Consider the following 25,553-nt stretch of genomic DNA (forward strand, 5'->3'; position numbering starts at 1 on the left):
CTTCCATCCACTGGTTCACTCCTCAAATGGCCGCAACTGCTGGAGCTGGGCCGATCTGAAGCCAGGAGCCAGGAGCTTGTTTTGGGTCTCCCACTCTGGTGCAGGGGCCCAAGCACTTGGGCCATCTTTACTGCTTTCCCAGTCCACAGCAGAGATCCGGATCGGAACTGGAGCAGCTGGGACTGGAACCGGCGCCCATATGGGATTAACATACTGTGCCACAGCGCTGGCCCCAGGGGCATTTTTGCTAAATGGATTTAACAGTATTCCTGAGGAAGGTGAGCAGATACCAAGGTTGGGGGATGAGGCATTTGAATATGTACTGAGAATGATTAGCTATTAAGGACTGGGAGAGCCTCATTAAAATGACTTAGCAGGAGGCCTGACCAAAAAGAGAGCTCTGAGTAGCCTCCAACTAAAGTTTGACACTTTGTCAATGTCAAGCTGGTTTCCCTTTATACCACCACGTGATGCCTCTCTAGCCCATCCTGTCGTCTCGAAGCTCTTTAAAACAAAATCAAGAAATTCTAGTTACGGCAGTTCTCGGGGACGACCCTTACCACCACGTGAGAATTGCGTAGAGCAACAGACTACAATTCCTATAAGGCCCCGCGGAGCCGCGATCCCACCATCCCCTCCCCCAGCCCGGAATTCTGCGCATGCGCAGAAGGCTTTGCGTGGCGCGGGAATGGGCGGGGACAGAACTACGCGCCCGGTGGGGGAGGAGAAGGAGAAAAAGGAGGAGGAGAAGGAGAGGAGGGAAAAAGAAACCATAGACGTCTACCTCGGCCTAGAGCGGCCCTTACAGTGCTGGGGGAAAGGAGGGCGGGCGGGGACCACCCCAGAACAGGCCGCCGGCGGTATCATGGCGACCCGGAACCCCCCTCCCCAAGGTGAGCGGCCAGGGCCCGAAGTAGTTTCTGGGACGCGGCTCACAGCTCTCGACCTTGCTCTCGGGTCGTCTTTTTTCCTTCCTCTGCCTCAGGGTTCCCAGGGCTCTACTTTTTTTTTTGAGGCAGCCCTTTCGATTACCCCCTGCTCCTCACCCCCGCCCCCAACTAGACGTCTCCCTCCTTTGCCTGCGGAACTCGGGCGGAGAGCGACCCTCACCCACCCCCAACACAGCCCACCTCCTACCCTGCCCTCCCTCCTGCCTACCTTTACCTCTGACCCGTCATTTCCATCTGCACTTTTTTTTTTTTTTGAGTCTTGATTCTAAAGTGGTTTTCTCCACGCTGGCTCCTGACTGGTTTTATGCGAAAGGAGGACCCCCCTCCTCCGACTGGTGAAAATAGATCCTACTCTGACCCTGACCCTAGTGAGATTCCTGTGTGATCCTCATTGCCGCGTATCTTGGGCCCTGGCTCCGTGTTCCCGGGCTAAGCCCCGGGCCTTTGCAAAGGAGACGGGGTTAGGATTGCCAGGCCCTGTATTCCTGAGACCCTAGTCCCAGGAATTGAATTAAACTCAATAGTTTCCATTTGGGCATTTTTAGCTGTAGGCCAGAAGTTAACAATGAGTTGTAACAGAACAAAAGGTATAGGACGTTTCTGACTTTTGATTGAATGTATTTTTTTCCATTTTGTATTTTGAAGACTATGAAAGTGATGACGACTCTTACGAAGTGTTGGATTTAACTGAGTATGCAAGAAGACACCACTGGTGGAATCGAGTGTTTGGCCACAGCTCGGGACCTATGGTAGAAAAATACTCAGTAGCTACCCAGATTGTAATGGGTGGCGTGACTGGCTGGTGAGAACATCTTTTTCATTCCATTTCATTGGTAGCCTTGCTGCTGTCCTTTTCTACAGGGGCCGAAGTCCCAGTGCACGTTCAGAGGGTGTACACTGTTCATTCCCATAGAGCACTAACTTGAGGCTTTTCTCTGAGCTTGTTGTCGGTGCGCTCTGCCTTCAGAGGCTGCCTGTGAGGTTTGGGTGATCGCCTCCCTCAAAGCCCACCCGATGTTCCACTCTTCCCTTCTCGCTCTGATTCTTTATAGATTTTCCCCTTTCTCACTCTTAGCAAATGTAGTGGATCTGATTTGGTGATAGCTAATTATCTGTCCATTTTTCCTTGTCATTCAGTGCTAACAGCTGGAAAAAATCTGTGGGCAACTTCGCTCAGCAGAAGTGGCCTCAAGGATTGTGAGCCCTTGTAGAGAGCGTATAATGCTCTGTAACAATTGTTGATGGTGATGCAGATGGTAATTCCGCTCTACAGAGGAGCGATAGGGCACTGCTTCTGTGTCGGAATTAAAGGGACTGATTGCTTACTCTAATAATATTGTGCTGTGCATTTGGGAGTGCTCAGTAAGCATGAACCTAAGGAGGTAACCTTTCAGATTATGTGATTACACACTTGCTACTCTGGGTCTAATTCTGTTATTCTTGAAATAAAAGATCAGCCAGATAACAAGGGGGCAAAAACAACGTTGATGCTTTCTTTTTAATTTTTTTTCTTAGTTTTATTTAAAAGGCAGGGGGAGAGAGAGAGAGAGAGAGAGAGAGAGAGATCGATCTATCTTCTATCCCTGATTCAGTCCCCAAATACAACAGCCTGGACTGGGCCAGGTTGAAGCCAGGAGTCCAGAACTTAGTCTAGCTCTCCCACATGGGTGGCAGGGGCCCAAGTACTTGAGCCATCATCTGCTCCCTCCTTCCCAGAGTACACATTAGTAGGAAGCTGGATCAGAAATGGAGTAGCCAGGACTTGAGTCAGATATATATATATATATTTTTTTTTTTGCACAATCTACAAATAATTTTATTGAAATCGAACAAATAACACAACAGTCTTCCTTTGCTGGGTGCCACCCTCCCCACGTCATTTCCCACACTCTAGAAGCACAGAGCTTACACAGTAAGGAATTTAAAAGAAAAAAGTCATCTCATAGAAACCAGACTCTGCCCCAACATCATTCTGGACTAGACTATTTACAAACCTTCACATTTTAAGTATTTCTTTACGAGTTTTCCCGCGTTTCTGTCCAGTATTTTCCCTTGATCATGAAAAGCTGAAGACATACAGGGAAGGGGTAGGTATTCTAATAAGGGATAAGAGTATCCCTAGCAGAGACCTCCCCCCCTCCCCCCCCCCCCCCCCCCGCTGGCACCCCTGCCCTTTTATTTTAAATGTTCATCAATGGAGAGAATTTTTAAAGTTTGTGAAGGTGCCTAACTTGTGACTAGTCATTTTTTTTCCCTTAGGTTCTAAATTACATTCATGTTACATTGATTTAATTTAAGTATTTACATATTTCTGCTTGATAAGGATAAAATTACAATTTTTGATTTGTGTTGTACATGCACCTTGGGACACTGGCACATTCAGTGCCTTTTTGTAAATGCCAGTTGATGAGAGAAACTCATTGTGAAGATTTCTGTGACACAGAAGTGTAGTCGTTATTCATGATGTCTACTTATTAATAGGACTAAATTTTAAAAAGCTTGCAATTAGAAGAGAGATGCCTTTTTAGAGCCCTGGTCGCTCAGCTAATTTTCCACGAGTTGTTTATACCTCTATCCCCATAATTCAGTGGATGGCCTTTTGCCTAAATAAGCTCACAATTTGGTGTGATAGGTGAGTGGCTAATGGGAATGTAGGCCTAAACATTTTTTTATTTTTGTTTTTTAAGATCTATTTATTTATTTGAAAGGCAGACTTAACAGAGGCAGAGAGAGAGGATTTACTCCCCAAATGGCTACAATGGCTGCAGGCGGACCAATTCTGAAGCCAGGAGCTTCTTCTGGGTCTCCCACGCGGGTGCAGGGGCCCAAGCATTTGGGCCATCTTCTGCTGCTTTCTCAGGCCATAGCAGAGAGCTGGATTGGAAGTGGAGCAAAGGGGACTTGAACCAGTGTCCACATAGGATGCTGGCACTGCAGGCAGCAGTTTTATCTGCTGTGCCACAGCACCGGCCCTAAAGCCTAAACTTAAAAAAAAAAATTTGAAAAATGGGATTATCAAGTCATTGTATGTGTTCTTGTAGACTAAACTTGGTGAGAAGGCCCGTAATTGACAGATGTGTGCCTGGAAAGCCTAGAGACAGAGCAGTGGGAATTAGTAGGTTCATTTTAGTGACTGATGCCATCAAGCAGTGGACACACATGCTAGTGGAGCTCGCTCCCTGGAATATTGTGGACACCCAGCTGCTGCTGGCCTCTTCCCCCTTTTCTGAGCCTTTGTTGCTGACTCCCCCACCTAGGGACCTGGTCTGTGTAGAAATACGTACATTTGGATTATAGCCAGTTGTCAGCCCAGGAGCTATGTATTAGGACTCGAATTATTACACGAATTATTTGTTGCAGTGACTTTAGATTCAGTGACATTTAAATTGAGATTTAGATTTTTGCAGTTTTCTAAGGGTATAAAACTGCTGCCATAATGTGGTGTGTGTGAAGGAGAAGGTAATAGGTATTAGCCTAACCAGTTAACAATTCAGAACATGAACGGGAGGCTGAGGAGGTTTGATTTATCTGTAGGTAGCTATAGGTTTTTGATCATGATAAATTGAAACTAATAATCTGGGTGGGCAATTGCTAGGAGACATGGGAGGTATAAAGAGCAGTTAGAGGCCCCTTCAAGTAGTCTGGAAGTAATGGGAGCCTGAGTCATGGCAAGGTAATGATACCCTTGAGAATGGAAAGGAGAAGGCAGAGTCAAATAATGTTTTGGAAATAGAGTGCTAGGGTGCTTCAGAAAGTGTGTGGAAAAATGGTAGTAAAAGTGTTCTTGGCTGGCACCGTGGCTCACTAGGCTAATCCTCCGCCTGTGGCGCCGGTACCCCGGGTTCTAGTCCCTGTTGGGGCGCCAGATTCTGTCCCAGTTGCTCCTCTTCCAGTCCAGCTCTCTGCTGTGGCCCGGGAAGGCAGTGGAGGATGGCCCAAGTGCTTGGGCCCTGCACCCGCATGGGAGACCAGGAGGAGGCACCTGGCTCCTGGCTTCGGATCGGCACAGCGCGCCAGCTGTAGCAGCCATTTGGGGGGTGAACCAACAGAAGGAAGACCTTTCTCTCTGTCTCTCTCTCTCTCACTGTCTAACTCTACCTGTCAAAAAAAAAAAAAAGTGTTCTTTTGGTGCAAAAGATTTTGCAATCCATGAATAGTTTTTTTTTTCATAATATGCATTTTCCATGAACCTTTTGGAGACCCCTTATATACAGAATTTTGCAGTCAGTTACAGCAAGGATGCAGGAGGCAGGACTTGAGGTGAGTATGAGGTGGCAGTATTGGGAAGGGTGCTCTCAATGTATGCTGGGACCTTAACAACGTTCGGTTTGCCAGGAAAGATGCTATTTGCTCTGGGACGTTTTGACTATGTGGTTGTGCTGCTTGAGAAGTCTGTCATGGCATTGAGAAGGTGAAATTTCCATTTAGGAAGATGTATTAGTTCCCTAGGGCTAGGTCACGAAGTACCACAAACTCGGCAGGTTGAAACAAGAGAAATGGATTCTCTCCTAGTTCTGGGGTCCAGAAATCTGAAATCAAGGTGTCAGCAGTGTCGTTTCCCTCTTGGAGGCTCAGGGGGAGAAACTGTTCCCTGTTTATCTCCTAGATCCTGGTCATTGCCAGCAATCCTTGACATTCCTTGGCTTGTCGACGATGTATTACTCCCATCTCAGTCTCGGTCGTCACGTGGTCATCTTCCCTCTGTGGTCTGTGCTTCTGTGATGTGACTCAGGTTGGATTAAGGGCTCACCCTGCCCCAGTATGACCCCATCTTAACTATATCTGCCGTGACCCCATTTCCAAATGAGGTCACGTGTTGAGGTTCAACAAAGGACATAAATTCTGGGGGGACACCATTCAGTGGTGTAGAAGGGTAGCGTTAGGAACCCTTGATTTCTTTTGCACAGTATGAATCTTACTGAAGGGAGTGTGAGTTCACTGAAGGAGATAATTATCACAACTGAAGTATGGGCTGATACTCTTTGACAGGATAGATGAGACAAAATAGGTTTAATATAAAAATAGGCATAGATGAGGAAGCCGTGAGAAATGTGGGCTGAAGTGTCATCAAGGTGGAACTGTAGCTGGACCTGGAAGGGTTGGAAAGCTTTGGCAGAGCTAGGCAGAAAGCAGAGAGATTAATCGCTTGAACAAAGGTGATGACCTATTTGGAAACTACTTGCATTGGAGCAGAAGGTTTGGGTAGGGTGAGGATCAGTCAGGCGTATGGAACATCTTGATTGTATTAGGCAGAACAAAACAAATCGTTTTTATTGTGGAAAATTTCAACTTACGCAATGTAGAAGGAGTATAATGAACCCCTGAGTTTCAGTAGCCACTTCCCCCTTCCCCCATAAATTCCCTTTCTCTATCCTTTATTTTGAAGCAAATCTCATATATTTTAGATTGTGCATTTGACTAAGCTGTATCACCAAAGGAAAACACTGAGGGTTTCTGAGCAGATAAGGGGCATGGTCAGAAGAAATGGGAAAGCTTTAAGATTTTATTAGGGAAGTAATGAAAAGTGGAAGCGGTTTAGTACACCATTGATTGTTCTCATCTTTTATTATCTCTTTCACTCAAGGTGTGCAGGATTTTTGTTCCAGAAAGTTGGAAAACTTGCAGCAACTGCAGTGGGTGGTGGTTTTCTTCTCCTTCAGGTATGTCCTGGGTTTACATACTTGCCTTTGCTTACATAGGTAGCCCTTGGGAACTGAGAAAGTCAAGGCTAGCCATTTTACTTCTGTCCATTTTATTCTTTGTCCATTTTAGTAGAAGGTAGAATTTTCCTTTTAGACATGTTTATGGGAACAAAGTATAATGAATTTTCAAAGCTGGCTTCTGTCATGAAAGACAATAACAAATACTTCCAAGTTCACTAAGCATAGTTTGATCCCAGCTATTAAGACAGCTATTAGAATTCAAAAATCAAAATGAATTTTACAGTCCATTTTTTATTACATATCCAGATTTCCCTTGAAGCCTCTCTCTAGCAGATTAAACATTTCAATAATATAACTTACTCATTCTGACCATTTTAAACATAGCGTGTAAAATATAAAAGGTTTCTTTTTTCCTGTTTGTTAACTTACAGTTTTTCCTCAGAAGAAACTGCTATCAACGATTTCTAACAATTTTTTTAAAAAACCGGAAGAACTGTAATAATATAGAAAGTGGAAAGTTGGGTTTAAAAAATCATCCATAATCCTATTTCTGAGGCAGATGGATTTGAAATTTTAGTTTCATTCATCTCCCTTTTAGAGTAAGATCAAGAAATGCCTTGCCGTTAGAAGATGTTTATCAGGACATTATCTGGCATTTATGTCTGTTTGGCATATATTTTCTCAAAAATATCATTCCTTGAAGATCAAATCTAGTAAATGCCAAAATTGAAAATCTCTGGGAATGAATGTTAGCAATAATTTTGAAGATACAGAAAACTGTCAGCTGTACCAGATTTAAAAAATGATTGATGTTCACAGCAATCAGAATCTTACTTTAGCACCTAAGCCTCTGATCATGCAATAATCAGTGTAGGTACCTTAAGTACAAAGGGACTAAAGTCGTACGTGTCAAGTATTTTCTTGATTTTATATAAATCCAAGTCAAAATCAGCTTAGGTAAAATTCAGTTCTGTACAAATGCTGGGATATTCATCCAAAGGATTAAATTTGGATGTTAATCGTTTTCTTTTTCAGCTCTTACCACAAGGAATAACATGATTACTCCTAATGATGTCACTGGTAGAAAGAATGTGTCTTTAAAAAGGCTGATTAGTAAACAGCTCACAATCTACTTAATTCTATAGCCGTTTTGAAAACTGTGTTGTCCTTTCTGTTAGTGTAGAAGGGAACGGAACTAAAGCAGACTTTCCAGAAATGTTTATAGACTAGAGAGCATTGTGTATATATGTGTGCGTGTGTATTTATATATACACACATATAAATAAAAAGATTTATTTATTTATTTAAAAGGCGGAGTTGGTTCACTCCCCAAATGGTTACAATGGCCAAGGCTGGGCCAGGCTGAAGCCAGGAGCCCAGAACTCCATTTTGGTTCTCTAATGTGAGTGGCAGGGGCCCAATGCTTCTCCAGGTGCGTTAGCAGGTAGATGGATAGGATTTGAACTGGGACTCTGATATGGGGTGCCAACACTGCAAGCTGTGGCTTAACCTGCTGTACCAAAACACTGGCCCCAGCATTATATATTTTATTCTGCTATATATGTCCATTTTTCAATAGTCCATTTCAGTGGCCCTCAGTGTGCATCACTGAAATCCAGTTTGCCATTGCCACCTGCTGCTTTTCCACTTAGTCCACGTGTTCCTTGAAGCCTTTAAGGTAGAAGAACCTGTCTGCGTCAAACCAGTTTTTCCCACAAATATAACTAGCCCCAAAAACACAGGCTAGTTTTCTAGTAGCAATACTGTTTTCCAGTAGTTGTTTATCACAATGCTGTCTTAAAATAAACAATGATAGGGGCCAGCATTGTGGTGCAGCAGGTTAAGCTGCCACTTCTGATTCTGGAATCCCATGTGAGTGCTGTTTCCAGCCCCAGCTGCTCCACTTCTGATATAGCTCCCTGCTAATGCACCGGAAAGCAGTGGAAGATGGCCCAAGTCCTTGAGCCTCATACCCATGTGGAAGACCTGGTGGAGTTCCTGGCTCCTGGCCATTGTGGCCATTTGGGGAGTGAACTAATGGATGGAAGAGACCTCTCTCTCTCTCTCTCTGTCCCTCTCTAACTCTTCCTTTCAAATAAATAAATACATCTTTAAAAATAGATAATGATATAAGTCTCTTTTTGTTTGTTATGAATATATACATAATTCACAGAGTCAAATAGTTGCACAACGCTTAGAGTCATCCTCTGCCTTTCCTCAGTACCCCTGTTTTTCCCTCTCTCGAGGCAGCCACCTTAAACTCAGCTGATTCTCCTTTTCCCAAAACAAGTTAATTGGGCATTTCTTAATCTTTCAATCTTAGATGGTAACTGTTGGAATGTGGAACAGTTCCCATTATGGAATATGAAAATTTGGCTATTGTTTATTGAACTGTCCTCTCCATACCTGCCCTCCATCTCACACACCTGAATGCTTTCTGCTCCCTGCATATTATTATTTCATAATTGTGTTCGATCACTGCCTGGAATTTACTGAACAACTGTTGGTTGTCTGACTCTCCTGTCATTGTGGTCATATGCATGAACTAGCCTGCCAGTTGAATCTTGGGGACAGACTTGATGCCAGAGCCCTGTGTCCTGCTCGCTGTCTAGGCCTGGTGTATGTCTCTTATCCTGGGATCTCCCTTCAGTACCGTTCTTGGATATTCCCTTTGCTTTTGTCATGGATTGTTTCCTTTACTGTATCTCACATCTCTTTGATCTGTTCTCTTATTTGAGAGGAACATATCCTCCAGTAACTTCTGGAGAAGCTGTGCATGGGGGGTGTCGCTTTTAAGACTTTGCAGGTTTGAATAATTCTTCATTTCATTCTTACATTTGATTGATAGTTTACCTGGGTCTAGATACTACTCCATTGTCTTTTGAGTTCCAGTGTTCCTGTTCAGTCTAAAATAATACCTTTTAAAAAAAATTATTTATTTATTTGAAAGGCAGTTATAGAGAGGAGAGGGAGAGACAGAGATCTTCCATCTGCTGGTTCACTCCCAACATGGGTGCAACGGCCCAAGCTCAGCTTTTTGTCCCCTGTTTATAATTGTTCACATTGATGTGCTTTGCTATGGCCCTATTTTGTTCATTGCACTGGAAACTCAGAGGGCTGTTTCAGTTTGGGGGAATATTCTTGGTATTTATTTAGCTAATGATTTCCTGCGTTTTTGTTTTTTCTAATTTTTCCTCCTGTACTTGCTGATACATAGATCCCCTGGACAAGTTGTTGAATATAAATTATTAATCTACACTATAATTTATCCAATTCATTTATAGCATTAACTGATAGACATTTATTTTATGCCTTGGTTTATAATCTAATACTATTTTGTTCCTCAGATTATTCCAGCTTTGGCCATTGAAAGTTCTTTCAATTATACATTATCCTTTTAAATCTATGTGAGGACATAAATGATTGATTGTTTTTTAAACTTATCCCTACATAGTCTCTGTTCTTCTAACTCCCCCCTCACCCTCTCCGTGTTTGTTTACCAGGGTGCTTCTAAAAGTTCATAGAAAGGAGCAGGTGTTTGGCCTAGCGATTAAGCCACTGTTTAAGATGCCTGCATCCCATGCTGGAGTACCTGGGTTTGATTTCTGGCTCCAGCCCTTAATTGTAGCTTCCTGCTAATGCAGATGTTGGAGGCAGCTGTGATGGCTCCACTAATTGAGTCCCTGCCACCCCTGTGGGAGACCTGGATTGAATTCTGGCTCCCATCTTCAGCCTCCTTGCACTGTGGATATAAGATTTATTTATTTATTTGAAAGGCAGAGTGACAGGTAGAAAGACACAGATCTTCCATTTGCTGATTCAAAATGGTCACAATCGCCAGGATTGAGCCAGGCAGAAGCCAGTAGCCCAGAACTCCTTCTGGATCTCACATAAGTTCTTGGGCAGGCCATCTGCTGCTGCTTTCCGACGAGCATTGGAAGGGAGCCGGATCAGAAGCGAAGTAGCTTGGACTTATACCGGTACTCTGCTATGGGCTGCTGGTGTCCCAAGTGTTAATTTAACTTGCTGAGCCACAACAGCTGCCCACCACACATAGTTTTTTCTTTTTTCCAAAGATTTATTTTATTTATTTGAAAGTCAGAGTTAGAGGGAGAGACACAGAGAGATCTTCCATCTGCTGGTTCACTCCCTACATGGCTGCAACTGCCATGGCTGGGCCAGGCCAAAACCAGGAGCCAGAAGCTTCTTCCAGGTCTCCCATGTGGGTGCAGGTATCCAAGCACTTGGGCTATCTGCTGCTGCTTTTCCTAGGCCATTAGCAGGGAACTGGATCGCAAATGGAGCAGCTGGGACTTGAACCAGCACCTGTATGGGATGCCAGTGTTGCAGGCAGTGTCTTTATCTGCTGTGTCACAATGCTGGCTCCTGGTTTGTTCATAATATACATTTTCCATGAACTTTTTGAACATCTTGCATGTTGTAGTCTTTAGTAGCATATTAAGTGCCATTTTACATGCTTAATGATCCTGGATTGCTTATGTTTAAGATTTGGGCACTAAAAACTGATGGAAGCTCTAAATGTGTAATGGGGCTTTCCCTTCTCTGGGAATTCTGACCAGTCCAAGAAAAATGATTTAAAGATCTGGATTTAAGGGTGGAGGGAATTTTCCCCATGAAAATAGCCTGGTTAGATCACCATATGGTGACGCTTACAAGCCAAAAACCCTATGTACTCATTTATAGCTTTCTAGCAGACATGAATCTTTGCTTGATAGACTGGCATTATTTTTAACTTGGAAGCTTTTATTCTGATGATGCCTCTTTACATAATCTCATTAAATATTTTAGTGTTAGAACCAGTGTTGTGGCGCAGCAGGTTAAGCTACCGCTTTTGATGCCAGCATCCCATATTGGAGTACCGGATGCTTCTGTTGGTTTACATTTCCCTTAATTACTCAGATGAGTTCTGGGTGGACGGACTGAATTGGGTCCCATTTGGTCAGTTCTTCTGAAGTATTGGGGAGTTAGGTTGGATGTACCTGAACCCCACCGAGGATAGAGTGCCTGTCTTGGGGCATCTTTGCTCTGGAGCATGCTGCCCCGTTTGGACTGGTAAACTTCAATCTGACCAGATTGACCTCTAAGTGAAGAGAGCCGTGAACTTCTCCAGGAAATCTCCTCAGGGATAGTAGGTCAGTTCAGCATCAGACAGAGATCATCCTCTCACTCGCTAGTAGACGAGATAGGGCCCTTCGCGCTAATCTAGCTCATCCACTTTGTTGCTGAGAGTTACTATTTGAGTCAGGTTGGATAACACAGCTTTAGGGGTTTAGTTTTTATTCATTGTCTTTGTAACAGTCATCCAATGTGTGTCATTTGTCTATTTGACATTCGGGTGGGACTCTAGGGACATAAACATTCTCAGTCCCTGGTACTGACAAATTTAGTGACCTGGTCAGTGCGGAGCTGAGCCAGAAGGGTGTATTTGCAGCTGAGAGAGTGCTCCCGCTCTTTGCAGAAATCAGGAAACCCTAGAGAGGCAAGTAGTATTTCAGAGTTTTTCTTTTTCTTTCTTTCTTTTTTTTTACTTTCCTTGCAACTGTTTGACATTTTATCCCAAAACATAGGTCATTCTGTCTATTTCAGATAACCTCAAATTTAGTAATTTTCAGTGACAAGTGGCTATGATGAAAATATTTTTAGATATTGTGTAGAATACTGCTGCTGAGAATTGGTTTAATCCATCTTATTAAATAGCTTCATTAGGAGGTTAGGTAAGGGGTTAGCCAGGGAATGTAGGTAAGTTTTTTTCATTACCAGGATAATTCATGGCATGAAGATGAATTTTTTGAAAAACTTTGTAACTTAAAATGTTGAGTCTTGAAAATGACAATTACATTGGGAATTGCTGATGAGTTGTGGCATAGATAACATTTTTGGGTTGCTCTAACTAAAAATAAAGCCATATACATACATAAAAATCTTTGTACTTCTCACAAGCTTTGGATTAAAAAGCTATGTTAGATTTGACAAAAAGTTAAATTCTGTAAAAGCTTCAAAGAAATCAGCCAGTTTGATTACTTAATGCAAGTAAGGAGTCTTCAATCTATATGTAGAAAAGGCTCCTTTTTCTAAGGTTCATCATCACCTCCAGAGCTGCGATCCACACTGCTGGGTCAAGTACTACCAGAACAAGCGTGCACTTGCCATTCGATGTGTTCACCACTCTGTTCAGCTGAGTCTGGAGTTTGAAGTGGTAGTAGGTGAATAAATACAGGAAGAAATGCAGATGAGTTAATAAGTTCTATGGAGTCATGCACAGAGAAAGTAGAACCCAAGATTTCCAGTCTACCTCTTTATGTAAAACCAGATATTTTTATTATTTGAAATATTTTGTGGGTGATTTAAAGTCACAGTGATACATAAAAAGGTGATAAAGCATAAGCTCAATAGGGGTGATTTGCAGTGGCATATGTGGCTTAATTGTTTACTACTCGTGCGATTATATTTTGATTTTATTATTTGGAGGTGCTAACTTCCTGTACCAGTCTAGACACACACAGTTGTTCCTGTGCAGATTTTGCAGCATCTCAGTAGCACCATGTGAGGGCTTTCTCATGATTCATAGTTATTTAGCTGTAATTTTATTGAAAGGATTTCTGGTATGGATCTTGGGTAGAACATATATCTCTTATACTCTACTTTTAGAAGCAATTATTAGAAAATATGATTATTCAGTAAAGGGTCAGAATTAGTGAAGGGCCTGTATCAGGCTACTTTAGACTTCTTTTTTTTATTTTTTTTTTGACAGAGTTAGAAACAGACAGAGAGAAAGGTCTTCCTTCCGTTGGTTCACCCCTCAAATGGCCGCTACAGCCAGGAGCCAGGCACTTCCTCCTGGTCTCCCATGTGGGTGCAGGGCCCAAGCACTTGGGCCATCCTCCACTGCACTCCCAGGCCACAGCAGAGAGCTGGACTGGAAGAGGAGAGACCGGGACAGAATCCGGCGCCCCTTCTGGGACTAGAACCCCGGGGTGCCGGCGCTGCAGGCGGAGGATTAGCCTAGTGAGCCGCAGCGCTAGCCAAGACTTCTTTTAGGGACCCAAAAACTGTTGGGTTTCTGATTGCTAGTAATTAAGCATCTTTTTAATTAAAAGGTACTTTCTTTAATCAGCTAAATAACTTGTATAGTCTCTATCTTTTTAGCAAATTCTCTATTCCAAAAAGGTGTGATAGAATTATAGCACAGTTATATTTCAGATTTTGCAATTTTTTCCCATCATGCACTATACTTCTCTTACTGTGTTCATCACATCTAATGAGAGACTAAGTCCTTTAAGGAGAGCAGACATGAAGTGTAAATAATTAGTGCTTGGCACAGAGTAGGCACTCAGTGTCTGTTGAATGAATAAATTCATGAGTAAGTAGTAATGTCTTACCTATAACTTCCGTACATCTCTTGAAATCTAAATGTTCATATGTTCCTGGGTAATAGATTAGTTAATAACCTAGACGGTTTAGAATTAATCATTTTTATTACATTTTTCAGATCGCCAGTCACAGTGGCTATGTGCAGATTGACTGGAAGAGAGTTGAAAAAGATGTCAACAAAGCAAAAAGACAGATTAAGAAACGAGCAAATAAAGCAGCACCTGAAATCAACAATATAATCGAAGAAGTAAGATGATTCGTAATTTTGGCTGTTTGGTGGTGGTGGTGGTGGTGGTGGTGGTAAATGGGTCTCACTTAGCAGAAAATGTGACAGGATTATCTTCTTTTAAAAAAAAATTGGTGTTTTTAGTCCTATATTTAGAGTGCTAGTAAAAGGTGCTTTTAGTCCTATATCTAGAGTGCTAGTGAAAATCAAGCCACAGTTTAAATCGGTCATTAATTTTCTGGCAGTTAACATAGGTTCCTCTGCCCATCTCCTACCTACTTTGATCTGCATATAAAAGCTGATACCTTTTGTTTCCACATTCTTTCCTCTGGGGACTGGGTTTGTGGTGCAGCAGATTAAACTGCCACTTCGGACACCTGCATCCAATATTAGAGTGCTTTGGCTCTGCTCTGGGTTCCAGCTTCCTACTGGTACAAACCATGGGAAATGGCAGCTAATAAAGTACTTGGGTCCCTGCCACCCGTGTGGGAGACCAGATGGAGTTCTGGGCCTTCAGCTTTGGCCTGACCTAGCCTTGGCTATTGTGGGCATTTGGGGAGTGAACCAGCAGATGGAAGATGGATCTCTTTCTCTTCCTTTCTCCTTCCTCCCCCCTCTTCCTCTTGCTTTTCAAGTAAGTAAATAAATAAAACTTTAAAAGGGGGCTAGTATTGTGGTACACTAGGTTAAGCCACTGCTTGTAATGCCAGCATCCCATAATGGAGTGCTGGTTTGAGTCTTGGCTGTTCCACTTCCACTCTAGCTTCCTGCCACTCATGTGGGAGACCCAGATGAAGGTCCAGGCTCCTGGTTTCAGCCTGGCTAGCTCTGGCTGTTGTAGGCATCTGGGGAGTGAACCAGTGGATGGAAGGCCTCTCTCTCTCTTTCTCTGTTTCTCTCTCTCTCTCTTATTCTGCCTTTCAAGTAGAAGAAAAAACATTAAAAAAAAAAAAACGCACATATCTTTCCTGTTTTTGTAAATGTGTATGTGTATATACGAGGTATAGTAAAACTAAAACTCATTTCTCTTTTTTTAAAGATTTATTTATTTATTTGAAAGGCAGAGGTAGAGAGGCAGAGGCAGAGAGTTCTTCCATCTGCTGCTATACTCCCCAGTTGGCTGCAACAGCCAGAGCTGTGTGATCTGAAGCCAGAAGCCAGGAGCTTCTTCTGGTTCTCCCACGTGGGTGCAGGGGCCCAAGGACTTGGGCCGTCCTCCACTACTTTCCCAGGCCATAGCAGAGAGCTGGATTGGAAGTGGAGCAGCCAGGACTCAAACTGGCGCCCAGATGGCATGCTGGTGCTGCAGGTGGAGGCTTCACCCGCTATGCCACGGAGCTGGCCCCTCATTTTTCTCTAGAGGTAGAATAGTTTGAAAATGTATTCCTTCTGTTTATCAATATGATTAATATATCAGTTTTAACATTTTTGTGCATCTCGTATTCTGTTTGGAAGTGAATTTGATGTTCCCTTGCCTTTGTATTTCATCATTTGCTTTCCCCCAGCCTTTTAATATGAAAAATTGAAACCAATTGAAAAACTTAAAGATAAATGCACTGAATACCCAAATTACCAAATTCTTTGTTTTACCACATGTGCTTTATCTCTGTCTGGGTGAGATTTATGCTTTTTTATTTTGACAAGCTATTTAAGACACCATGGTTTTTCATTCCTAAATAACTTTAGCATGTTTCTCCTAGGAATACAGACATTCTTTTGCATAACTCCAAATACCACTGTTATTAAAAAATTTAACATGATACCATAATACTTTGTAATGTACAGTTCATATTAACATTTTTCTATAAAATACTTTTAATGAATTTTGTCCTAATGAAGAATTATTTGTTGCTTTTGGTTGTCGTGTCTCTGAAGTCTCCTTTAGTCTTAGATTAAACCGTTCTCTCATCTTGTTGTTCTTTCCCCATCTTTCCTGGCACCGGCAGGCATCTAGGCAGACTTTCTCACACTCTGGCCCTGTCTAATGGCTTCCTTGTGATCTTAATTAGGTTAAACATTTTACCAAGGTGATGTTTCTTTTGATCCTGCACATTTTTTCTAACTGGCTAAATGAACTACTAACAAATATTTTTGTGCCTGCTGTGGCAATGTATTAAATTATCTGTGTTAATAATTGGATGAATGGACCATTGACATCTGCCCTACAGGTGCCCATGAGCTTATAGCTGCCCATGTACTTACTATCTGTGCAGCCAGGGAGCTTCCTGGGGCTAGCTATGAGTGCAATGGGCAGCTTCCTTCAGGTTGCAATGGGCAGCTCTGGCATCCTATATGGTGTTTGGCACCTGGTGAAGTAGGTGCATAGAATTTTTTGCTGAATATTGAATTAAGGAAAATAGTTGAGGATGTTACTTAGCTCCAGATTCAATATATTTTTAAAATTTGCATTTTTATTGTGATAAAATATATATAACAAAATTTGCTGTTTTAGCCATTTTTAAGTGTACAGTTCAGTGGCATTCAGTATATTTGTACTTTTCTGCAATCATGACCAATATCCATTTCCAGAACTTTATCACTCCTGTCATTCTCTGTGCCCATTAGACACCAATTCCCACAGTTTCTCCCTCTCTCCAGCCCTTGGTAATCTCTCTTTTTTAATTAAAATTTTTTAAAAATTTATTTATTTTCACTTATTTCAGAGACAGAGATTTTGCATCTACTGATTCACTTCTTAAATGCCCACAACAGTCAGGGCTGGGCCAGACTGAAGCCAGTAGCCAGGAATTCCATTTGGGTCTCCCATCTGGGTGGCAAGGACCCAAGTACTCTAACCGTCATCTCCTGCCTCCTAGGGTTTCCATTAACAGGAAACTGGATGGGAAAGTAGAGTAACCGTGACTTGAATCAGGCACTCTAATATGGGTTGCAGGCACCAAATGCTTGTCTCTTTTGAAATTCTTTTTTTTTGTTTTGTTTTCTATTTCTTTTTTTTTTTGTATTTTTTTTCTTTCTTTCTTTTTTTTTTTTTTTTGTATTTCTTTTGAAATTCTTTTTACTGGGGTTGGTGCTGTGGCGTATCGGGATAAGCTACCATCTGTGACACCGGCATCCCACAAGGGCACTGATTCAAGTCCCGGCTGCCCCACTTCCAGTCCAGCTCCCTGCTGATGGACCTGAGAGAATAGCAGAAGATGGCCCAAGTACCTGGGCTCCTGTACCCACTTGGAAGACCCCGAAAAAGCTCCTGGCTTCAGTCTGACCCAGCCCTGGCTATTGTGGCCATTTGGGGAATGAACCAGTGGATGGAAGATCTCTGTCTCTCTCTGTCTCTCCCTCTCTCTGTAATTCTGACTTTCAAATAAATAAAATAAATCTTTTAAAAATTCTTTATTTATTTGAGAGGCAGAGAGAGACAGGGCTTTCATCTGCTGGTTTATTCTCCAAATGCCTACAATGGCTGGGACTGGGCCAGGCTGAAGCTGAGAGCTGGGAACCCAATCCAGGTCTCATTCTTGGGTGGTGGGAACCCAGTCACTTGAGCCATCACCACTGCCTCCCAGGATCTGCATTAATAGAAAGCTGGAGTCAGAAGCGAAAGTGGAGATTCACTCAGGTGCTCTGATGTGGGGTGCAGGCATCCTTTTTTTTTTTTTTTTTTTTAAAGATTTATTCATTAATTTGAAAGCAGAGCTACAGAACGAGGAAAAAGACTGATCTTCCATCTGCTGGCTTACACTCCAATTGGCCACAACAACTGGGGCTAGGCCAGGCTGAAGCCAGGAGCCTGGAGCTTCCTCCTGGTCTTCCACATGTGTGCAGGGGCCCAAGGACTTAGGCCATCTTCCACTGGTTTCCCAGGCCACAGCAGAGAGCTGGATCAGAAGTACAGCAGCCAGGACTCCAACTGGGGCCCATGAGGGATGCCGGTGCTGCAGGCCGTGGCTTAATCCACTGTGCCACAGTGCCGGCCCTGGATGCAGGCAATCTTAATTGCTAGGCCAGATACCTGTCTTATACTTCCTGACTCCATGAATTTGACTGTTCATGTAAGTGGAATCATGCAATGTTTGTCCTTTTTTGTTTGCCTTATTCCGTTTAACATGTTTTCAAATTTCATCCATAATTAAGAGTGTTTGTGTTTAAATGTACTTCATGTTTCAGGCAACCGAATTTATCAAACAGAACATTGTGATATCCAGTGGCTTTGTGGGAGGCTTTTTGCTAGGCCTTGCCTCTTAAGGACATGAAGGTTCTACCACAGTGGATTCAAATGTGAGAAGAGAAGTGGAGGCGACGGGATGCTCTCTCAAAGTACGTGCTGCCACAGTCTCCCAGGCAAGGAGAACCAACTAGCTGGACAAAACTGAACTCACAACTTAGCATCTTGCCATCTGAAGCTTGACAAACTAGTATCTGCTGTAAAACAACCTATGTGGTATGTGAATAATAGTATTCCTGAGCAAGACATGGCTTTCATTACTTTTTAAAAATTTGTGTCTCTTTAGAAACTAGCCTATAAAATATCACCATTACATGTAGATTTGAAGAGAAAAAAGAATCTGTTGGACTTGTTGCCCAGTGTTAGCCTCTGTTTAAATAAGGTGTTATTCATTGTGCTTTACAGTATAGTACTGATAATTAAAATTGTATTATAGCTTCAATAGTAAGGCTTTTCGTTTTTAAAGATATCCTTGCAATAAACTGAAGAACCACAATGCCCTTGTGTGGAAGGCTTTAGAAATAATAGAATTATTAAAGATGTTAAATAGATTCTGCTGATGGAATCAAAAACCAATTTTTAGGTTTTTTTTGCAATTCTTAACTTTGCTTATTTAATAACTGTACATTTCAAAGAAGGCTCTTCTAAGGAAAGGTAAAACATGGTCTAAAGCTCTTTGTCCTTTTTTGATGTCTGTCATTTTTAAAATATCTTCTTGTGTGTCAGCTTCTAATTTGTTTTATTTGTCTACAGCCTGAGTCAGACTCATTAGTTTGAGGGTACATATAGTTGGGCCATTGGTTTAGACTATTAACTTTGAAAACACCTCCATTTTCATTCTGAAAATCCTAATTAGTTTGGCCCCTTCACCAAGAGGTAAAAATCACTTTAAAAGATTTAGTAGTGTAGTATGAATTTACTTTCTTAAGAACTTTAATTTTCTGCATTAACCATGGCATTGTAGGAGAATTGTCTCCTTGATCTAGTCTGAGATGTAACTACCAAGGCTTTCAGGCTTTTGGTAGCATTATGTTACTTGAACACTAGACCAGTTTACTTGTTTCTCAGGGCCAATGTCACACTCTCTAAAAGGTTCCTTTGCCCAAAAAAAGCTTTCTGGATTTTAGTTTTGTCCACATAGTTCTAGGTTGAAATTAGGGAAGAAGGTAGAGAGCAATGTAAATTGGAGTCTTTAGACTGAAAAGAGACTTGGCAGGTATTCAGACCATGTACTTGTCATAGGGAATTCCCTAGTCTCTTTTGTGTATTGTAAACATACAACATTTCATACTTTCTCATTATCACGAGACTCCTTAAAATTAAATGTGAACTCAAATTTATTTATTTATTCTCATTAGTGCCTCAGATACAATGCTGAATAAATCTCAGACTTTCTTAATATGAAGTGCTTTTGCTTATAAATACTTGTTGGTTCTTCTTCAAGGCTATCTCTTTCTAGTTTGCTAAGCTTTTCTTGGCTGTGGATGAAAAGGGACAAATATTCACGAGTCTGGTCAAGTCACTTTAGGTAGAACCTTTACCATGCTTCTGTGCACCACACCTGTCTGATGTGATACAGTGAAGCAGGCTACAATGGAAAGCTCTTATAGCTGGCTCAGTTTGTTCAGTTTGAAAATGCTCATGTGTGTTCTGCGCATGATTCACTCAGAAAGGGTGTGAGGGGGTACAACATGTCTGCCCTCAAGCTTTCAATTGAATAGATATCCAGATATTCTTATGAAGAATTTTGTAATAATACTAGAATATGAGGACCTGACAAGTGAGGGGTACCTGGAAAGATAGGTACTTTGAGAGTCCTTATATAGAAATGAAAACTTTGAGAGATAGCACTTTATTTATTTATTTTGCTATTGTAACTTCTTTTTAGAATATTTACAAGAATAGTCACTCTTTTGTTTTAGCCTTAAGTCAATAAAAAGTTTTATTTGAAAAACAGACTTGGGGCTAGCACTGTGGCGTAGTAGGCTAAGCCTCTGCCTGCAGTGCTGATTCATGTCCGAGCTGCTCCTCTTCCAATCCAGCTCTCCTTATGGCCCGGGAAGGCAGTAGAAGATGGCCCAAGTGCTTGGGCCCCTGCACCGGCATGGGAGACCCAGAAGAAACTCCTGGCTCCTGGCTTTGGCCTGCCCTAGCCCTGGCCATTGTGGCCATTTGGGGAGTGAGCCAGCAGATGGAAGCCTTTTCACTTGCTTGCTCTCTCTTTCTCTATCTCTCTGTAGTTCTACCTTTCAAATAAGTAAATAAATCTTAAAAAAAGGACTTTTCTAGCTATTGCAAATGGAATCTACTCAAATTGGATTTTGACTGTTTTTTCCTTTTTACATTTTTCTCAAGCACTCAGTGAATAATGTATCATCAAACTTAAAGAGAGTGTCCAAACAGAATTTCTCTCTTGCCAAGGCAAATAATCAATCAGTTCTCTAGCCAGTGGGATTAGAGCATGTCAGTGAGACAATAGCAAGAACCTTGGCTGCGTTGTACATCTCACAAGAAATGAATTCATCTGCCGAATCATTTGATTCAGAAAACTTCTTTAGTAGAACATGATCACAGCATCAGAATGTGTTACTTTGGCAAGAAAGAAATGAGCTTTACTTTTTTTTTTTTTTTAAAGATTTATTTATTTATTTGAAAGAGTTACACAGAGAGAGAAGGAGAGGCAGAGAGACAGAGAGAGAGGTCTTCCATCTGCTGGTTCATTCCCCAATTGGCTGCAGTGGCTGGAGCTGTGCCGATCTGAGTTAGGAGCCAGGAGCTTCTTCCAGGTCTCCCACGTGGGTGCAAGGGCCCAAGGACTTAGGTCATCTTCTGCTGTTTACCCAGGCCATAGCGGAGAGCTGGATTGGAAGAGGAACAGCCGGGACTTGAACTGGTGCCCATATGAGATGCTGGCACTGCAGGCGGCAGCTTTACCCGCTATTCCACAGCACCAGCCCCTGTTTGCTGTTAACAGCAGTAAACCATTTTCCTGTTAGTCACTATGATATCTTTCAGGTGATATTTTCTCTCTGGGTTAAACATAGATCTAAAATATTATCAGAACTAACCACAAAAGGTATCAAATGAGCTCTCTGATCCAAGCCATTGATCAGTAAATAACTGGAAGCCCAAGAATTTGCTACTTTTCAACAAAGTCATATATTAGTCATGTGAATTATTTCATCTTACACCCTAATAAAAGGATTACCAAGTAAGGTCTGAAGAATGATGACTTGGGCTGACACTGTTGCTCAGCAGGTTAAAATCCTGGTCTACAGTGCTAGCATCCCATATTGGTGCCAGTGTGAGTTCTGGCTACTCTACTTACAATCCTGCTCCCTGCTAATGTACCTGGGAAAGCAGGGAAGGATGGCCTAAGTCCTTGGGTCCTTGCACCACCTTGGAGACCTGGAAAAAGCTCCTGGCTCCTGGCTTTGGCCTCACCTAGCCCTGGCTGTTGCAGCATATTGGGAGTAACCAGAAGATGGAAGACCGCTCTCGCTCTCGCTCTTGCTCTTTCTCTTTCTCCCTCTCTCTGTAACTCTGTCTTTCAAATAAATAAAATAATCTTTCTTAAAGAATGATGCCTCGTGCCTCACATTCATTCAGGTTTTACTATGAACCAGGCAGTGTACTAGGCATTTGTGCTTCATTTTTATGTATACATTTGTAAGTATCTGTTGCAGTGTTTGAAAATATTTGTGTGCAAATGTGAGATCTTATCAGTGCTCTCGCTAATTCTCCCATTCCTGGTAGTACTACTTGTTCTGCCTCCTGTTCTTGCAGTTTTCTCCCACTGCATTGGACACTACTTCAGGTAGTCTTCGTGTTAATCAATCTTAAACGCATAAAGCATGTAGTGTAGTGCTTTGCCCACAGTAGATGTTCAGTTCATGTGAATGAGTACAGAAGCATGTGAAAAGCATATTACAGTGCTAAATTTAATGTCAACCTAATAAACTGTGTTTCTTCTCTATATAGCAGCCCAGTAAGTCAGAGACTCCATCAGAAATGAGTTGGTGAGACCTGGTTGCTGTGAAAAGCCTATATAGCTTACCTTTGTCTAAAATGAGGATTTTTATGTTTGCAGCCAGAAAGACTGTTCCCAAGATTTATTCACACTTGAGTATATGAACTATAGCTATCTTGTGCCTGGGTTTTGGAAGATATATAGGGACATTTTGACATGTTATTTTTTTATTGCTGCAGTCCTCTCCACCCCCTCTTCACATAAATGGACTATTTTTTATAGTGCTTTCTTATTTCAAATACAGTACAAATGAAATATGTTAATTATAGAAAAAGAAATCACCAGGAAGGTTGCCTTTATTACTTTAAATATTATACTTTAATTTTTCTGTCTTCATTTGCCAATGTTAGTTAATATCTTCTAATTCTATCCAATGAGAGTTAAAGGCAGTAGGAGCTGGTGCTGTGGTGTACTGGTAAAGCCGCCACCTGCTAGTACCAGCATCGTATATGCACACCATTTCATGTCCCGACTGCTCCACTTCTGATCCAGCTCTCTGCTGTGGCCTGGGAAAGCAGTACAAGATGGCCCAAGTGCTTGGGCCCCTGCATCTGCATGGGAGACCTGAAAGAAGCTCCTGGATCCTCGCTCCTGGCTTTGGATAGGCCAAGCTCCAGCTGTTGTGGCCGTTTGGGGAGTGAACCAGTGGATGGAAGATCTCTTTCTCTGCCTCTCTGTAACTACCTTCCAAATAAATAAATTTTTAAAAAAGATAAAGGCAATAAAGCATCTCTTCCCTCCTAATTTTTGTTAAATTATTATTTTAATGGTAAATTCAAATGATAGAATTCTATACAATTATTTTTTCTGAAAAGAAACCTTTTATTTAATGAATACAAGTTTGATAAGTACAACTTTAGGAATAAAGTTATACTTCCCACCATACCTGCCCTCCAACCCACACTCTCACCCCTCCTCCTCCCTCTCCTATTCCTAGTCCCATTCTCCATTATGATTCATTTTCAATTAACTTTGTACACAGAAGACTAACTATACTAAATAAAGATTCAACAAACACACACAACTGTTTGAGAAAAAGTTTTATAGTTAACTCTCATAAGACAACTTATTAAGAACAGAGTTCCTACATGGGAAGTTAGTGCACAGTCACTCCTGTTGTTAATTTAACAATAACACTCATATATGGTATCAATGACCACCTGAGGCTCTTGACATGAGCTGCCTAGGCTATGGAAGCCTTTTGAGACCACAAACTCCGTCAGAATTTAGGCAGGGCCATAAGCAAAGTGGAAGGTCTCTTTTCCCTTTAGGGAAAAGTACATCCTTCTTTGATGGCCACTTCTTTCCACTGGTGTCTCACAGAGATCCTTCATGTAGGACATTTTTTGCCACAATGTCTTGGCTTTCCATGCCTGGAATGCTATCATGGGCTTTTCAGCCAGACCAGGATGCCTTAAGGATTGATTCTGAGGTCAGAGTGCTACTTAAAGCGATTGTCATTCTAAGAGTCTGTTATGTGGACTGTTCCCACGTTGGAACATTCTCTCCTTTTTAATTCTAACTATTATTATTATCAGACACTTGATCCTATTTATATGATCCCTTTAACACTTAATCCTATGTTCACTTTAACACATTGTTAACATTTAACAATATCACTTTAGCACATGAGATGGCATTTTTACCACCCAGCTTAATGGGGTTTGAGGTCCCATGACAAGTTTTTAAACTGTACCCTTAGAAGTAAGTTCATTGGAATATATGCAGAACTATACAGCTTTACAGTTCCAAACTTCCTCCTCCCTCTCTTATTCCCACTCTTTTTACTGAGATCAATTTCAATTGACTTTATACACATATGATTATGTTAAGTAAAAGTTCAACAAATATTAAGAAGAAAAAAAAACTGTTCCTCAACAGTTGAGACAAGGGCTGTTCAACTCATTGCTACTCAAAGTGTCAATTTCACTTCTACAGATATCACCTATTAGTTATCATAGATCACGGAGAGCATATGGTAATTTGTCTCTTTGGGACTGGTTTATTTCATTAAGTATGATATTGTCCAGATTCATCCATTTTGTTGCAAATGACCAGATTTCATTCTTTTTTTACTGCTGTGTAGTAGTCCATAGTATACATACCCCTTAATTTCTTTATCCAGTCTTTGGTTGACAGGCTTTTAGGTTTATTTCATGTCTTAGCTATTGTGAATGAGCTGCAATAAACATGGGGGGGGGGTGCAGATAACTTTGATATGCTGATTTCATTTCTCTTGGGTAAATTCCCAGGAGGGGGATGGCAGGGTCATATGGTAGGTCCATATACAGATTTCTGAGGTATCTCCAAACTGTCTTCCATAGTGACTTTACCAGTTTACATTCCCAGCAACAGTAGATTAGGGTACATTTTTCCCCACATCATCTCCAGCATTTGTTGTTTGTTGATTTCTGTTTGAAAGCCATTCTAACTGGGGTAAGGTGAAACCTCATTGTGGTTTTGATTTGCATTTACCTGATGGCTAGTGATCCTGAGCATTTTTTCATGTGTCTGTTGGCCATTTGGATTTCCTCTTTTTTTCGTTTCTTTGTTTTTAAAGATTTATTCAAAAGTCAGAGTTACACAGAGAGAAGGAGAGAGGGAGAGAGAGAGAGAGGTCTTCCATCTGCTGGCTCACTCTCCAGTTGGCCGCAGTGGCCAGAGCTGTGCCAATCCGAAGCCAGGAGCCAGGAGCTCCTTCCAGGTCTTTCACATGGGTGCAGGGGCCCAAGGAATTGGGCCATCTTGTATTGCTTTCCCAGGCCATAGCAGAAAGCTGGATCGGGAGTGGAGCAGCCTGGACTCGAAATGGCACCCATATGGGATGCCAGCACTGCAGGCGGTGGCTTTACCCACAATGCCACAGCGCCAGCCCCTGGATTTCCTCTTTTGTAAAATGTTTATTTACATCCTTTGCCCATTTCTTAATTGGATGGTTTGTTTTATTGCTGTGGAGTTTCTTGATCTCTTTGTAGATTCTGGTTATTAATCCTTTATCAGTTGCATAGTTTGTAAATCATTTATCCCATCCTGTCAGTTGCCTCTTCATTTTCCTGGGTGTTTCTTTTGCAGTACAGAAACTTCTCAATTTGATGTAATCCTATTTGTT

At 41.8% G+C, this 25,553-nt stretch overlaps 1 protein-coding gene across 1 annotated transcript; it reads left to right on the plus strand.

The window, feature by feature from the left end:
• Positions 1 to 748: 748 nt before the first annotated feature.
• On the plus strand, positions 749 to 21,995 carry FUNDC1 (FUN14 domain containing 1). Its single transcript, XM_062183535.1, has 5 exons — positions 749 to 893; positions 1,596 to 1,752; positions 6,535 to 6,610; positions 14,124 to 14,252; positions 18,357 to 21,995. The coding sequence occupies exons 1-5, from the start codon at positions 866 to 868 to the stop codon at positions 18,432 to 18,434; spliced, it is 468 nt and encodes a 155-aa protein (XP_062039519.1). The 5' UTR covers positions 749 to 865; the 3' UTR covers positions 18,435 to 21,995.
• The last annotated feature ends 3,558 nt before the right edge of the window (positions 21,996 to 25,553 follow it).

The sequence above is a fragment of the Lepus europaeus genome, chromosome X, assembly GCF_033115175.1.
Source record: "Lepus europaeus isolate LE1 chromosome X, mLepTim1.pri, whole genome shotgun sequence".
NCBI classification, from domain to species: Eukaryota; Metazoa; Chordata; class Mammalia; order Lagomorpha; family Leporidae; genus Lepus; species Lepus europaeus.

What these genes read in the sequence shown, in the direction of transcription:
- FUNDC1 (XM_062183535.1), top strand. Translation starts at nt 866, where the DNA reads ATGGCGACCCGGAACCCCCCTCCCCAAG. An exon ending in ATGGGTGGCGTGACTGGCTG is followed by an intron (nt 1,753 to 6,534) that starts GTGAGAACATCT and finishes CTTTCACTCAAG; the next exon opens with GTGTGCAGGATTTTTGTTCC. An exon ending in GTGGTTTTCTTCTCCTTCAG is followed by an intron (nt 6,611 to 14,123) that starts GTATGTCCTGGG and finishes TACATTTTTCAG; the next exon opens with ATCGCCAGTCACAGTGGCTA.